The sequence below is a fragment of the Toxotes jaculatrix genome, chromosome 15 (genome assembly GCF_017976425.1).
Source record: "Toxotes jaculatrix isolate fToxJac2 chromosome 15, fToxJac2.pri, whole genome shotgun sequence".
NCBI classification, from domain to species: Eukaryota; Metazoa; Chordata; class Actinopteri; family Toxotidae; genus Toxotes; species Toxotes jaculatrix.
Window position 1 is genome coordinate 5,601,802 of NC_054408.1, and position 12,241 is coordinate 5,614,042.

The 12,241-nt window shown below is 44.2% G+C and overlaps 3 protein-coding genes, 1 long non-coding RNA gene and 3 other non-coding genes across 7 annotated transcripts; 4 read left to right on the forward strand and 3 right to left on the reverse strand.

Moving 5' to 3' along the window:
* Nucleotides 1–125: 125 nt before the first annotated feature.
* Nucleotides 126–244, reverse strand: LOC121194982. The gene has a single exon (XR_005895431.1). It is a non-coding gene; the product is annotated as a 5S ribosomal RNA (ribosomal RNA).
* Nucleotides 245–564: 320 nt separating this feature from the next.
* On the reverse strand, nucleotides 565–683 carry LOC121194980. The gene has a single exon (XR_005895429.1). It is a non-coding gene; the product is annotated as a 5S ribosomal RNA (ribosomal RNA).
* Nucleotides 684–964: 281 nt separating this feature from the next.
* On the reverse strand, nucleotides 965–1,083 carry LOC121194979. Its single transcript, XR_005895428.1, has one exon. It is a non-coding gene; the product is annotated as a 5S ribosomal RNA (ribosomal RNA).
* Nucleotides 1,084–1,621: 538 nt separating this feature from the next.
* On the forward strand, nucleotides 1,622–3,584 carry LOC121194667. The gene is made up of 5 exons (XM_041057644.1): nucleotides 1,622–1,875; nucleotides 2,293–2,406; nucleotides 2,506–2,615; nucleotides 3,124–3,322; nucleotides 3,571–3,584. The coding sequence occupies exons 1-5, from the start codon at nucleotides 1,677–1,679 to the stop codon at nucleotides 3,582–3,584; spliced, it is 636 nt and encodes a 211-aa protein (XP_040913578.1). The 5' UTR covers nucleotides 1,622–1,676.
* Nucleotides 3,585–4,076: 492 nt separating this feature from the next.
* On the forward strand, nucleotides 4,077–4,984 carry LOC121193955 (cell wall protein DAN4-like). The gene has a single exon (XM_041056392.1). The coding sequence runs from the start codon at nucleotides 4,385–4,387 to the stop codon at nucleotides 4,940–4,942; it is 558 nt and encodes a 185-aa protein (XP_040912326.1). The 5' UTR covers nucleotides 4,077–4,384; the 3' UTR covers nucleotides 4,943–4,984.
* A 2,834-nt stretch (nucleotides 4,985–7,818) lies between these two features.
* Nucleotides 7,819–8,488, forward strand: LOC121193956. Its single transcript, XR_005895343.1, has 3 exons — nucleotides 7,819–7,952; nucleotides 8,280–8,365; nucleotides 8,447–8,488. It is a non-coding gene; the product is annotated as an uncharacterized LOC121193956 (long non-coding RNA).
* Nucleotides 8,489–8,974: 486 nt separating this feature from the next.
* LOC121194670 (salivary glue protein Sgs-3-like) lies at nucleotides 8,975–10,140 on the forward strand. Its single transcript, XM_041057646.1, has 2 exons — nucleotides 8,975–9,671; nucleotides 9,800–10,140. The coding sequence occupies exons 1-2, from the start codon at nucleotides 8,975–8,977 to the stop codon at nucleotides 10,138–10,140; spliced, it is 1,038 nt and encodes a 345-aa protein (XP_040913580.1).
* The last annotated feature ends 2,101 nt before the right edge of the window (nucleotides 10,141–12,241 follow it).

Here is a 12,241-nt window from a genome sequence, read left to right on the forward strand (position 1 = left end):
TTGCTTCCACTGACAATGCACTGTCAACACAAAACTGTGAAGCTATTCTTTAAGTCCTGTCTCACTACGAAAGAAGCAGCAGCAGCAGCAGCGCCCTCTGCTGATGAGAGATGGAGAAAAGAAAAAGCTTACAGCACCGGGTATTCCCAGGCGGTCTCCCATCCAAGTACTAACCAGGCCCGATCCTGCTTAGCTTCCGAGATCAGACGAGATCGGGCGTGTTCAGGGTGGTATGGCCGTAAGCGACAGTGAAGGACACAAACATGCTCTTTATACATAACAAGACCCAGCTTATGTATGCTTGGCATGTTCTCTATATGCCATTAATAAGAATATCTCTTGGGTTTCGGGGCTGCGTAACGGGCTCCACCTGCATGACACTTAATCCACTGTTGCAGGAAAAAGGGAGCATGGGTTTCGTCTACCACCCCTTCCACTGAAAGTGCACTGAGTGGGGATGTTTTGAGACAAAGCCGAAAAACTGTGAAACTATTCTTTAAGTCCTGTCTCCGCTGCAAAAGAAGCAGCAGCGCCCTCTGCTGATGAGAGATGGAGAAAAGAAAAAGCTTACAGCACCGGGTATTCCCAGGCGGTCTCCCATCCAAGTACTAACCAGGCCCGACCCTGCTTAGCTTCCGAGATCAGACGAGATCGGGCGTGTTCAGGGTGGTATGGCCGTAAGCGACAGCGAGGGACACAAACATGCTCTTTATACATAACAAGACCCAGCTTATGTATGCTGGACATATTCTCTATATGCCATTAATAAGAATAACACTTTATCCACTGTTGCAGGAAAAAGGGAGCATGGGTTTCGTCTACCACCCCTTCCACTGAAAGTGCACTGAGTGGGGATGTTTTGAGACAAAGCCGAAAAACCGTGAAGCTATTCTTTAAGTCCTGTCTGCACTGCAAAAGCAGCAGCAGCAGCGCCCTCTGCTGATGAGAGATGGAGAAAAGAAAAAGCTTACAGCACCTGGTATTCCCAGGCGGTCTCCCATCCAAGTACTAACCAGGCCCGACCCTGCTTAGCTTCCGAGATCAGACGAGATCGGGCGTGTTCAGGGTGGTATGGCCGTAAGCGACAGTATTAGACGAAAGCATGCCTTTTATACATCATCAGTACTTTTCATGCTGTTTTTCCTCTTTGTTTTTGCTTGTCATTTTCACGGCACGTCAGGTACAAGTGGCTCATCATCTGCCTAACCACCCAACCAGCCACTACCCTCCCTCTTCCATAGCTTTCCTTGCTTTGTTGCACTGCTGTTTTTGGTTACTTGATTACTGTAACTGCTCTGTGTGCCTTTAAAGTGTACCCTGAGAACAAAAGTGTTTTTGAATTGAACAGAATTTAATAATTTATTGGTACTTCTTAAGTGGGTATACAATGACAAAATACTTATATATATGGTACTAAGTATAATTACGAACTCATGTTTGAAATTCGGTTGAACTTATTCTGTTCAACGTCACTTAAAATAGTTTTTGCTGGGTGCAGCACGTGCGTCTTCCCACCGTCCAATGCCAAGCGTCACGTTCACGTGAAAACGCACCTGTTCCGCCTCTGGATCTAATTAACTTGATTTTATGCAGCTGCGCTGAGCCTCCAGTTTCCCAGTCCGCATCACTGGTCTCGTCTGGTGTCGGTGAGAAGCTGAGTGGACCGGAGTGCTGTCATGGCGTCCGTACTGATGGCTTGGGTTTGGATCGGTTTAACTCTAGCCCAGCTCAACAACGCAGAGACCCAACGGTACGCACACGGACGTCTGGCCGACCAGGACGAGCGTTACGACGGCAACGAGCAGAGGTTTGAGGCGGCTCCAGAGAAGGGGACAGAGCGAAGTTTCCCAGCGCCGGTTTGGAATTTCCTGCAAGGTGAAAATTTGCTGCTCGTTCGGCTTTTAAAAATTGTATGTACATAATATAATCCTGTGCTATTTATATTCATAAGTGACCATGAAAATAGAGGTGGAAATGCACATAGTGAACCTTAATTAACACAGCGATCTGAATCATCCTTTTATTCTAAGTAAGCGTTGCAGTGAAGCTTCTTTATCAGTGGAAACTCGGTAACATTGTCTTTACAGTAGCCCTGTGGTTGTTTGCTTTTAAGGAAAGATTCAACATTTTCAGATACTACTCTTTTACTATCTTGCCCATAGTTTAATCTGTTATAGACAACCTTACTCTTTGAAAGAAAGCGAATAAGCTCAATCTTCTTCACCCAAAAATATCACATTTTCACTTTAACTTTAACTTTTTTTTTTTTTTTTTTTAATTCTGTCACTAAAGGGAGTGGAAATGGTCCAGAGACATCGGATTTCAACCAGCCACAGTATCGCTGCAGTAACGGAACTCTTTTCCTGCGCTTTTCACTCATCCGATACACAAATCTGCATCTGGAAGGTATGTTTGATTCAACAGCCTGCAGTGTGTTTGTGGCTTCAAAAAATGGGAAGAGATCTCATGTCAGAAACCTAATGTTTCTCCAAACCTTTCCCACAGATGGGTCACGTTTGTTGTCGCTGCCAGACAGGTGTGACAGTTCAGTTCAGATTTATAGGTGGTGGTTACTGGTGAAGCTTCCCTATACTGGCTGCTACACAGCAACTCAGGTAAAATATTTAATTCTTTGTCCAAACTAATGAGTACAGATTCTTTATCTCCATCTAACCATGTTATTCCTGGTATTAGTGGTATGTTATTAGGTGCTTCCCCTTTTCCTGCATGTTTTTGGCAAATGAATGATGTGAGACTATAGTGAAGCCTTAGGGTGCTGATTGCAGGGTGAAGATTGTCCTTGGGACTTTTATGTAAAAGTTACTCTGGACATTATTGAAACATGAGCCTAACATGCAAAATTACCAGCACATTTATGGACTGATGTGATGTCTGAAAGGGGCTTATATTACAGGCCAAGTCACCTGGAGGTGCTGCTGCTCTTGACCAGTCACGTTCAAGTAATTCAAGCAATGAGTCTGCACTGCCTGTGGATTTTTCTTTTTTTTTGTGTGTGTGTGTTCAGTTTACTTTCCATCTTTGCTCTGAAATGAAATGCTGTTATGACTGGACTGTTTCTTTTGATGCCTCACACAATTAATGACACTTTTGTCTGTCCCTCAGACTGGAGATGGAAATGATTTCCACCCATTGAAACTGCATTATTTTGACCGTCTGCGGCAGGAGAACGTGACAGGCATGGCTATCTGCGATCATCCAGTAATGTTGCCACAAGCAGCGTCACCGTTGGTGACTTGTGGGACAACACATGTCACTGTGAAGCTGCCTCATGAAACAGAACTGAGAAAAGTGAAAGAGCTCGGTAAGGATCAGGTAGTTGGGAACATGCGTTGTAATTAATCAGCTCCTTAACAGGCCATCACACACAGCTCTCCTACATTATTGCCATAAAATGTTTTTATAGAGTGGCATTTGGGGTGATAAGCCCTAATCCAGACTATTGATAAAATGCTGAGTTCAGTAGAACAGTTAGAAAGGGAGCTGATAAATCAATAACTAATGTGGAAAAATTGATGTAATAGGGTTTTTGTTTTTTGTTTTTATTTATAGGGGAGAAGTTTTAAATTGCATGAACCATAATTATGATTGATTTTTGTGCATACACTTGTAAACTAAACCTGAGAGATTTGAATTTGTTTTTTGGCAGAATTTTTCACCAACGAAGGATACTCAGTGAGACAACAGAAGACCTCCAGTGCATTAATTGTGGATATATCTAAGTTACCAGACAGAGTAAGTGCAAAATATATGAAAAACTATTGTTAAAATAATTGAACATGAAAACTAATGTTAAGAATGTTCACAGGATTCAGCTTTTGAACTGGTTTATGCTGACACTGCTGGGAGACTGTGTGCAACGTTGGCAGCTTGTTCCCCAACATTGCCAAAAGTTGGAAGGCATCGTATTAGGAAAGCTCCACAGGAACCAGATTTATTCAACCTGTGGGGCTTTGATGATGTTCCTGTTGAACCATTCAATCCACAAATACAGACAACAACACAGACAACAGCCAGCTCAGCCACAGACGCAGCCAGCTCAGCCACAGACGCAGCCAGCTCAGCCACAGACACAGCCAGTTCAGCCACAGCTATAATACAGGAAACTAACGATGAAGGATTTTATGAATTTTGGGAATTTTATGACATTCCTGTTGGACCATTCAATCCACAAACACAGACAACGCAGACACCAACAGATACAGACACAACAACAGCCACAACAGAGGAAACTGTTGAAGATATTTATGAATTGTGGGGATTTGAAACAATTCCTGAAGTGCCATTCACTGGAATAGAGACAGAGGTTCCAGGGTCTACTGCTTCCACAGCCTCAGCCACCACATCTGCTCCGGCCACAACAGTGATGGAAACATCTGCCACAATACCTTCTACCACTGCTGGGCCTGGCACGACAACCACCACCACCACTACCACCACCGCTGCTCCTTCCACAACTACCTCTGCTGCTCCTGCAACCACCACCACTTCTGAGCCTACTACCACAACTACCTCTGCTGCTCCTGCCACAACAACTGCCACTACCACTGAGCCCGCTACCACACCGACCGCCACCACCACTGCAGCTCCTACTACGACGTCTGCCACCACGACCACTGCTATTCCTACTGCGACATCAGCTACCACCACCACTCCTACTCCTGCTACGACGCCAGCCACCACTACCGCTGCCGCTCCTACCACAACATCACTTACCACCACCACTGCCACTCCTGCCATGACACCAGCCACCACCACCACCACTGCCATGACGAGTGCTTCCTCCTCTATGAGTGCTGGCTCATCCACAACCAGCAGTGCCTCCTCCACCACTATAGGCATCTCTTCCACTACAAGTAGTGCTGCCTCAACAACAATGGGTGCCTCCTCCACTACATTGAGTGCTTCTTCCACAACGACGTAAAAGACTGAGTGTAGATGAGTGGAAGATGAACATTTTTATTAAATCCTGGAATACAGAAATTATTGAATGCATAATAAAATATTGATAAATAAGACAGTGTGTTTTTGTGATGCTATACAAATACATTTTTTACATTTACAGGCCTGAAGCTGCTTCCTTCTGAAGGTGGCCAGTGTGAGCAACAATGTCTGATGCGGCTTTATGGATGCTAAAATGCCTCCAGCCATTTACAAAGCTTGAAGAACCACTTTATATTTCTCTTCTAGTCAACAGTTTCCTTGAAATGACCAAAACAAAAAATGGATTGATTCTTCTTACAAATCTTTTCTGTGTAACTATGCTCTGATAAGATGTGCCACTCTTGTGGTTTAAGTTAGAAATCCACTTTGTTCCAAAATTTATTTATTAAAAAAAAGTATGAGCCGCATTGTTGACTGGGTCACATGTTCCCTCATTATCATAAAAACACGCTTTCTAATTATTTTTTTAGTAAATAGAAATAAATTCATTTTTCAGACAGCTTCAGTGCACAATGTAGAGCAGGGGTGTCCAAACTGTTCCACAAAGGGCCAGTGTGGCTGCAGGTTTTTGTTCCAACCAATGAAGAGCACACAGTGTGACCAATTAACTGTCTGAAGACTGAGATCAGTTGATTAAATGAGTCAAGTCTGGTGTGCTGCTGCTTGGATGCAACAAAAACCTGCAGCCACACTGGCCCTTTGTGGAACAGTTTGGGCACCCCTGATGTAGAGGCAACTTTGAAATGCGTATTAATCAGAGAGAGATCTTCCGCACTCATGAATATAATTATTGCAAGTGACAATAGGTAAAATAGATGTGCAGTACACGGTACAAAGTACAATGCATAGAATTATGTCCACTGGCGATACTTTCTGAGGTCATGTTTCCACTATGGAAACAGCAGCGCCCTCTGCTGATGAAAGACCATCACAAATATTTCCACTACCCAAACGTCACATCACTCGTCACGTGAAAACGCACCTGTGCCGCCTCTGGATCTCATCAAGCTGATTAACCTTACGGCGCACGTTCGTAGAGCGTCCACTTTCCCAGTCCGCATCACTGGTCTCGTCTGGCGGCGGTGAGAAGCTGAGTGGACCGGAGCGCTGCCATGGCGTCCGCACTGATGGCTTGGGTTTGGATCGGTTTAACTCTAGCCCAGCTCAACAACGCAGAGACCCAACGGTACGCACACGGACGTCTGGCCGACCAGGACGAGCGTTACGACGGCAACGAGCAGAGGTTTGAGGCGGCTCCAGAAAAGGGGACAGAGCGAAGTTTCCCAGCGCCGGTTTGGAATTTCCTGCAAGGTGAAAATTTGCTGCTCATTCACCTTAAAAAATATGTATATATAATCCTGTGCTATTTATATTCATAAGTGACCATAAAAATAGAGGTGGAAATGCACATAGCGAACCTTAATTAAGACACTGATCTGAATCATCCTTTTATTCTCAGGAAGCGTTGCAGTGAATTTTCTCCTCATTGCATGTTTCATTCTGTCTTCTTTGTGAAGCTTCTTTATCAGGGGATAAATTTGTTAAAAATTTTTAAGGAAAGATTCAACATTTTCAGATACTACTCTTTAACTTTCTTGCCCATAGTTGAATCTGTTACAGACAACCTTACTCTTTGAAAGAAAGCGAATAAGCTCAATCTTCTTTGCCCAAAAATATCACATTTTCACTTTAACCTGGGACATAATTTTTAATCTCTCGTTAAAGGGAGTGGAAATGGCCCAGAGACATCAGATTTCAACCAGCCACAGTATCGCTGCAGTAACGGAACTCTTTTCCTGCGCTTTTCACTCATCCGATACACAAATCTGCATCTGGAAGGTATGTTTGATTCAACAGCCTGCAGTGTCTTTGTGGCTTCACAAAAATTGGAAGAGATCTCTTGTCAGAAACCTAATGTTTCTCCAAACCTTTCCCACAGATGGGTCAAGTTTGTTGTCGCTGCCAGACAGGTGTGACAGTTCAGTTCAGATTTATAGGTGGTGGTTACTGGTGAAGCTTCCCTATACTGGCTGCTACACAGCAGTTCAGGTAAAATATTTAATTCTTTGTCCAAACTAATGAGTACAGATTCTTTATCTCCATCTAACCATGTTATTCCTGATATTAGTGGTATGTTATTAGGTGCTTTCCCTTTTCCTGCATGTTTTTGGGAAATGAATGATGTGAGACTAGTGAAGCCTCAAGGTGCTGATATTCTGTATTTTGTTTTATTCTGAAAACATCTTACGAAAAGTGTTAGACTGATCTGAGATCAGAAAAATCTCAGCACCTTACAAATGTTTTATTCAGTGTTTCAGGCTTTGTTAACATATATTTTCTATTGTGCATAAGATGCAAACGTTTCTTCTCTGTTTGTATTAAACCTTGTGCAGCTGTGGCCTTGTGTTAATGCCACAACGTTCAATTCAGAGTTGTGTTTGACCTATTAAGATAGTTCTTGGGACTTTTGTGTAAAAGTTACTCTGGACATTATTGAAACAGGAAGCTAACATGCAAAATTACCAGCGCATTTATGGACTGAGGTGATGTCTGAAAGGGGTTTATATTACAGGCCAAGTCACCTGGAGGTGCTGCTGCCCTTGACCAGTCACGTTCAAGTAATTCAAGCAATGAGTCTGCACTGCCTATGGATTTTTTTTTTTAATTTTTTTTTTTTTTTTTTTTGTGGTCAGTTTACTGTCCATCTTTGCTCTGAAATGAAATGCTGTTATGACTGGACTGTTTCTTTTGATGCCTCACACAATTAATGACACTTTTGTCTGTCCCTCAGACTGGAGATGGAAATGATTTCCACCCATTGAAACTGCATTATTTTGACCGTCTGCGGCAGGAAAACGTTACAGGCATGGCTATCTGCGATAATCCAGAAATGTCACCACAAGCAGCGTCACCGTTGGTCACTTGTAGAACAACACATGTCGCTGTGAAGCTGCCTCGTGAAACCAAACTGAGGAAGGTGAAAGAGCTCGGTAAGGATCAGGTAGTTGGGAACATGCGTTGTAATTAATCAGCTCCTTAACAGGCCATCACACACAGCTCTCCTACATTATTGCCATAAAATGTAATTATAGAGTGGCATTTGGAGTGATAAGCCCTAATCCAGACTATTGATAAAATGCTGAGTTCAGTAGAAAAGTTAGAAAGGGAGCTGATAAATCAATAACTTGTTTGGAAAAATTGATGTACTAGATTGTTTTTAATTTATAGCGGAGAAGTTTAAATTGCATAATTATGATTGATTTTGCGCGCACACTTGTAAAGTAAACCTAAGAGATTTGAATTTGCTTTTTTGGCAGATTTTTTCACCAGCGAAGGATACTCAGTGAGACAACAGAAGACCTCCAGTGCATTAATTGTGGATATATCTAAGTTACCAGACAGAGTAAGTGCAAAACAAATGAAAAACTATTGTTAAAATACATGAAATATTGAACATGAAAACTAATATGAAGAATGTTCACAGGATTCAGCATTTGAACTGGTTTATACTGACACTGCTGGGAGACTGTGTGCAACGTTGGCAGCTTGTTCCCCAACGTTACCAAAAGTTGGAAGGCATCGTGTTAGGAAAGCTCCACAGGAACCAGATTTATTCAACCTTTGGGGCTTTGATGATGTTCCTGTTGAACCATTCAATCCACAAATGATACAGACAACAACACAGACGACAGCCAGCTCAGCCACAGACACAGCCAGTTCAGCCACAGCTATAATACAGGAAACTAATGATGAAGGATTTTATGAATTTTGGGAATTTTATGACATTCCTGTTGGACCATTCAATCCACAAACACAGACAACGCAGACACCAACAGATACAGACACAACAGCCACAACAGAGGAAACTGATGAAGATATTTATGAATTGTGGGGATTTGAAACAATTCCTGAAGTGCCATTCACAGGAATAGACACAGAGATTCCAGGGTCTACTGCTTCCACAACCTCAACCACCACATCTGCTCCGGCCACATCAGTGATGGAAACCACAATGCCTTCTACCACCGCTGGGCCTGGCACGACAACCACCACCACCACTGCTGCTCCTGCCACGACGGCCACCACTACCAGCGCTGCTCCTGCCACAACGACCACCACCACTGCTGCTCCTGCCACAACGGCCACCTCCACCACCTCCACTGCTCCTGCCACGACGACCACCACCACCACCTCTGCTGCTCCTACCACAACAACGACCACCACCACCGCTGCTCCTGCCACAACAGCCACCACCACCTCTGCTGCTCCTACCACGACAACGACCACCACCACCGCTGGTCCTGCCACAACAACCACAACCACCTCCGTTGCTCCTGCCACAACGGCCACCACCTCCGCTGCTCCTACCACGACAACGACCACCACCACCGCTGGTTCTGCCACAACATCCACAACCACCTCCACTGCTCCCGCCACAACGGCCATCACCACCTCCGCTGCTCCTACCACGACAACGACCACCACCACCGCTGCTCCCGCCACAACGGCCACCACCACCTCCGCTGCTCCTACCACGACAACGACCACCACCACCGCTGGTCCTGCCACAACGATCACCACCACCTCTGCTGCTCCTGCCACAACGGCCACCACCTCTGCTGCTCCTACCACAACAACGACCACCACCACCGCTGGTTCTGCCACAACATCCACAACCACCTCTGCTGCTCCTGCCACAACAACCACAAGTACTTCCACTGCTCCTGCAACCACCACCTCTGAGCCTACTACCACCCCAACCACCCCCATTACCACTGCTGCTCCTGCCACAACAACCACAAGTATCTCTGCTGCTCCTGCAACCACCACCACTGAGCCTACTACCACCACGACCACCACCACTACTGCAGCTCCTGCCACGATGTCAGCTACCACCACCACTGCAGATCCTGCCACAACATCAACTACCACCACCACTGCTTCGACACTGACCACCACTACCACTCCTGCCATGACGTCAGCTACCACCACCACTGCTACGACGTCGGCCACCACTACCACGGCCACTCCTGCCACGACATCGTCTACCACCACCACTGCCATAACGAGTGCTACCTCAACGACAGCGGATGTCTCCTCCACTGCACCTGGTGGCTCTTCCACCACTGCAACGGGCACCTCCTCCTCTATGAGTGCTGGCTCATCCACAACCAGTAGTGCCTCCTCCACCATTAGTGCTGCCTCAACAACAATGGCTGTCTCTTCCACCATGACAGGCGGTGCCTCCTCCACTACATTGAGTGCGTCTTCCACAACAACATAAAAGACTGAGTTTAGATGAGTGGAAGATGAAAATTTTTATTAAATCCTGGAATACAGAAATTATTGAATGCATAATAAAATATTGATAAATAAGACAGTATGTTTCTGTATTTTTCTACCTTTACATTTATATGTTTTTATATTTCTATTTCTGTATTTTTGTTTCTTTATGGCAATATTTCAAAATGTTTACGTTTAATGAAATCATTTCTGGTGTCGTATGTTAATGAGGGCTGTGGTCCCAACCTGTCTTTAATTGGTTGGGAAATCACAAAGTGATGTCCTTTCAATGTTGGATGAATGTCTGGCCAGACACACACAAACACACACACACACATATTTATATACAGTACCAGTCAAAAGTTTGGACACACCTTCTCATCCAGTGGTTTTTCTTTATTTTTATTTTTATTACTTTCTACATTGTAGATTCATACTGAAGACATCAAAGCTATGAAGGAACATATATGGAATTATGTAGTTAACAAAAAAGTGTTAAACCAACCAGAATATGTTTTATTTTTTAGATTCTTCGAAATAGCCACCTTTCGCTTTCATGACAACTTTTCACACTCTTGGCATTCTCTCAATCAGTTTCATGAGGTAGTCACCTGGAATGGTTTTCAGTTAACAGGTGTGTCTTGTCAAGAGTTAATTTGTTGAATTTCTTGCCTTCTTAATGTGTTTGAGACCAGCGGTTGTGTTTCGCAAAAGTAGGGTTGATACACAGTTACAGATACACACTGTTCAGAGGAGACTGCGTGAATCTGGTCTTCATGGTTGAATTGCTGCAAAGAAACCACTACTGAGGAAGAACAACAAGAAAAAGAAAATTGTTTGGGCCAAGGAATTCAAGGAATGGACATTAGACCAGTGGAAATCTGTACTCTGGTCTGATGAGTCCAAATTTGAGATTTTTGGTTCCACCTGTCGTGTCTTTGTGAGACGCAGAAAAAGTGAGGAGATGGTTTCTACATGTGTGGTTCCCACCGTGAAGCATGGAGGAGGAGGTGTTATGTTCCTAGTAAATAGAAATACAATCATTTATCAGACAGCATCAGTGCAAAATTGCAGAATTATGTCCACTGGCGCTACTTCCTGAGGTCATGTCTCCATTATGGAAACAGCAGCACCCTCTGCTGATGAAAGACCATCACAAATATTTCCACTACCCAAACGTCACGTCACTCGTCACGTGAAAACGCACCTGTGCCGGTTCTGGATCTAATTAAGCTGATTAACCCTATTGCGCAGGTGCGCAGAGCCTCCAGTTTCTCAGTCCGCATCACTGGTCTCGTCTGACGTCGGTGAGAAGCTGAGCGGACCGGAGCGCTGCCATGGCGTCCGTACTGATGGCTTGGGTTTGGATCGGTTTAACTCTAGCCCAGCTCAACAACGCAGAGACCCAACGGTACGCACACGGACGTCTGGCCGACCAGGACGAGCGTTACGACGGCAACGAGCAGAGGTTTGAGGCGGCACCAGAAATGAGGACAGAGCGAAGTTTCCCAGCGCCGGTTTGGAATTTCCTGCAAGGTGAAAATTTGCTGCTCGTTCGGCTTTAAAAAAAATTGTATGTAGATCATATAATCCTGTGCTATTCATATTCATAAGGGACCATAACAATGGTGTAAATGCACATAGTGAACCTTAACACAGAGATCTGAATCATCCTTTTATTCTCACTAAGCGTTGCATTGAAATTTCATCTCTGTGAAGCTTCTTTATCAGTGGAAACTCGGTAACATTGTCTTTACAGTAGGCCTGTGGTTGTTTGCTTTTAAGGGAAGATTCAACATTTTCAGATACCACTCTTTTACTTTCTTGCCCATAGTTGAATCTGTTATAGACAACCTTACTCTTTGAAAGAAAGCGAATAAGCTCAATCTTCTTTCCCCCAAAAATATCACATTTTCACTTTAACTTTAACTTTAATGTTTTTTTTTTTAATTCTCTCATTCAAGGGAGTGGAAATGGTCCATGGACATCAGATTTC

What these genes read in the sequence shown, in the direction of transcription:
- LOC121194667 (XM_041057644.1), top strand. Translation starts at nt 1,677, where the DNA reads ATGGCGTCCGTACTGATGGCTTGGGTTTGGATCGGTTTAACTCTAGCC. An exon ending in GGTTTGGAATTTCCTGCAAG is followed by an intron (nt 1,876 to 2,292) that starts GTGAAAATTTGC and finishes CTGTCACTAAAG; the next exon opens with GGAGTGGAAATGGTCCAGAG. An exon ending in GCTGCTACACAGCAACTCAG is followed by an intron (nt 2,616 to 3,123) that starts GTAAAATATTTA and finishes TCTGTCCCTCAG; the next exon opens with ACTGGAGATGGAAATGATTT.
- LOC121193955 (XM_041056392.1), top strand. Translation starts at nt 4,385, where the DNA reads ATGGAAACATCTGCCACAATACCTTCTACCACTGCTGGGCCTGGCACG.
- LOC121194670 (XM_041057646.1), top strand. Translation starts at nt 8,975, where the DNA reads ATGCCTTCTACCACCGCTGGGCCTGGCACGACAACCACCACCACCACT. An exon ending in TCCTGCCACAACAACCACAA is followed by an intron (nt 9,672 to 9,799) that starts GTACTTCCACTG and finishes ACCACCACTGAG; the next exon opens with CCTACTACCACCACGACCAC.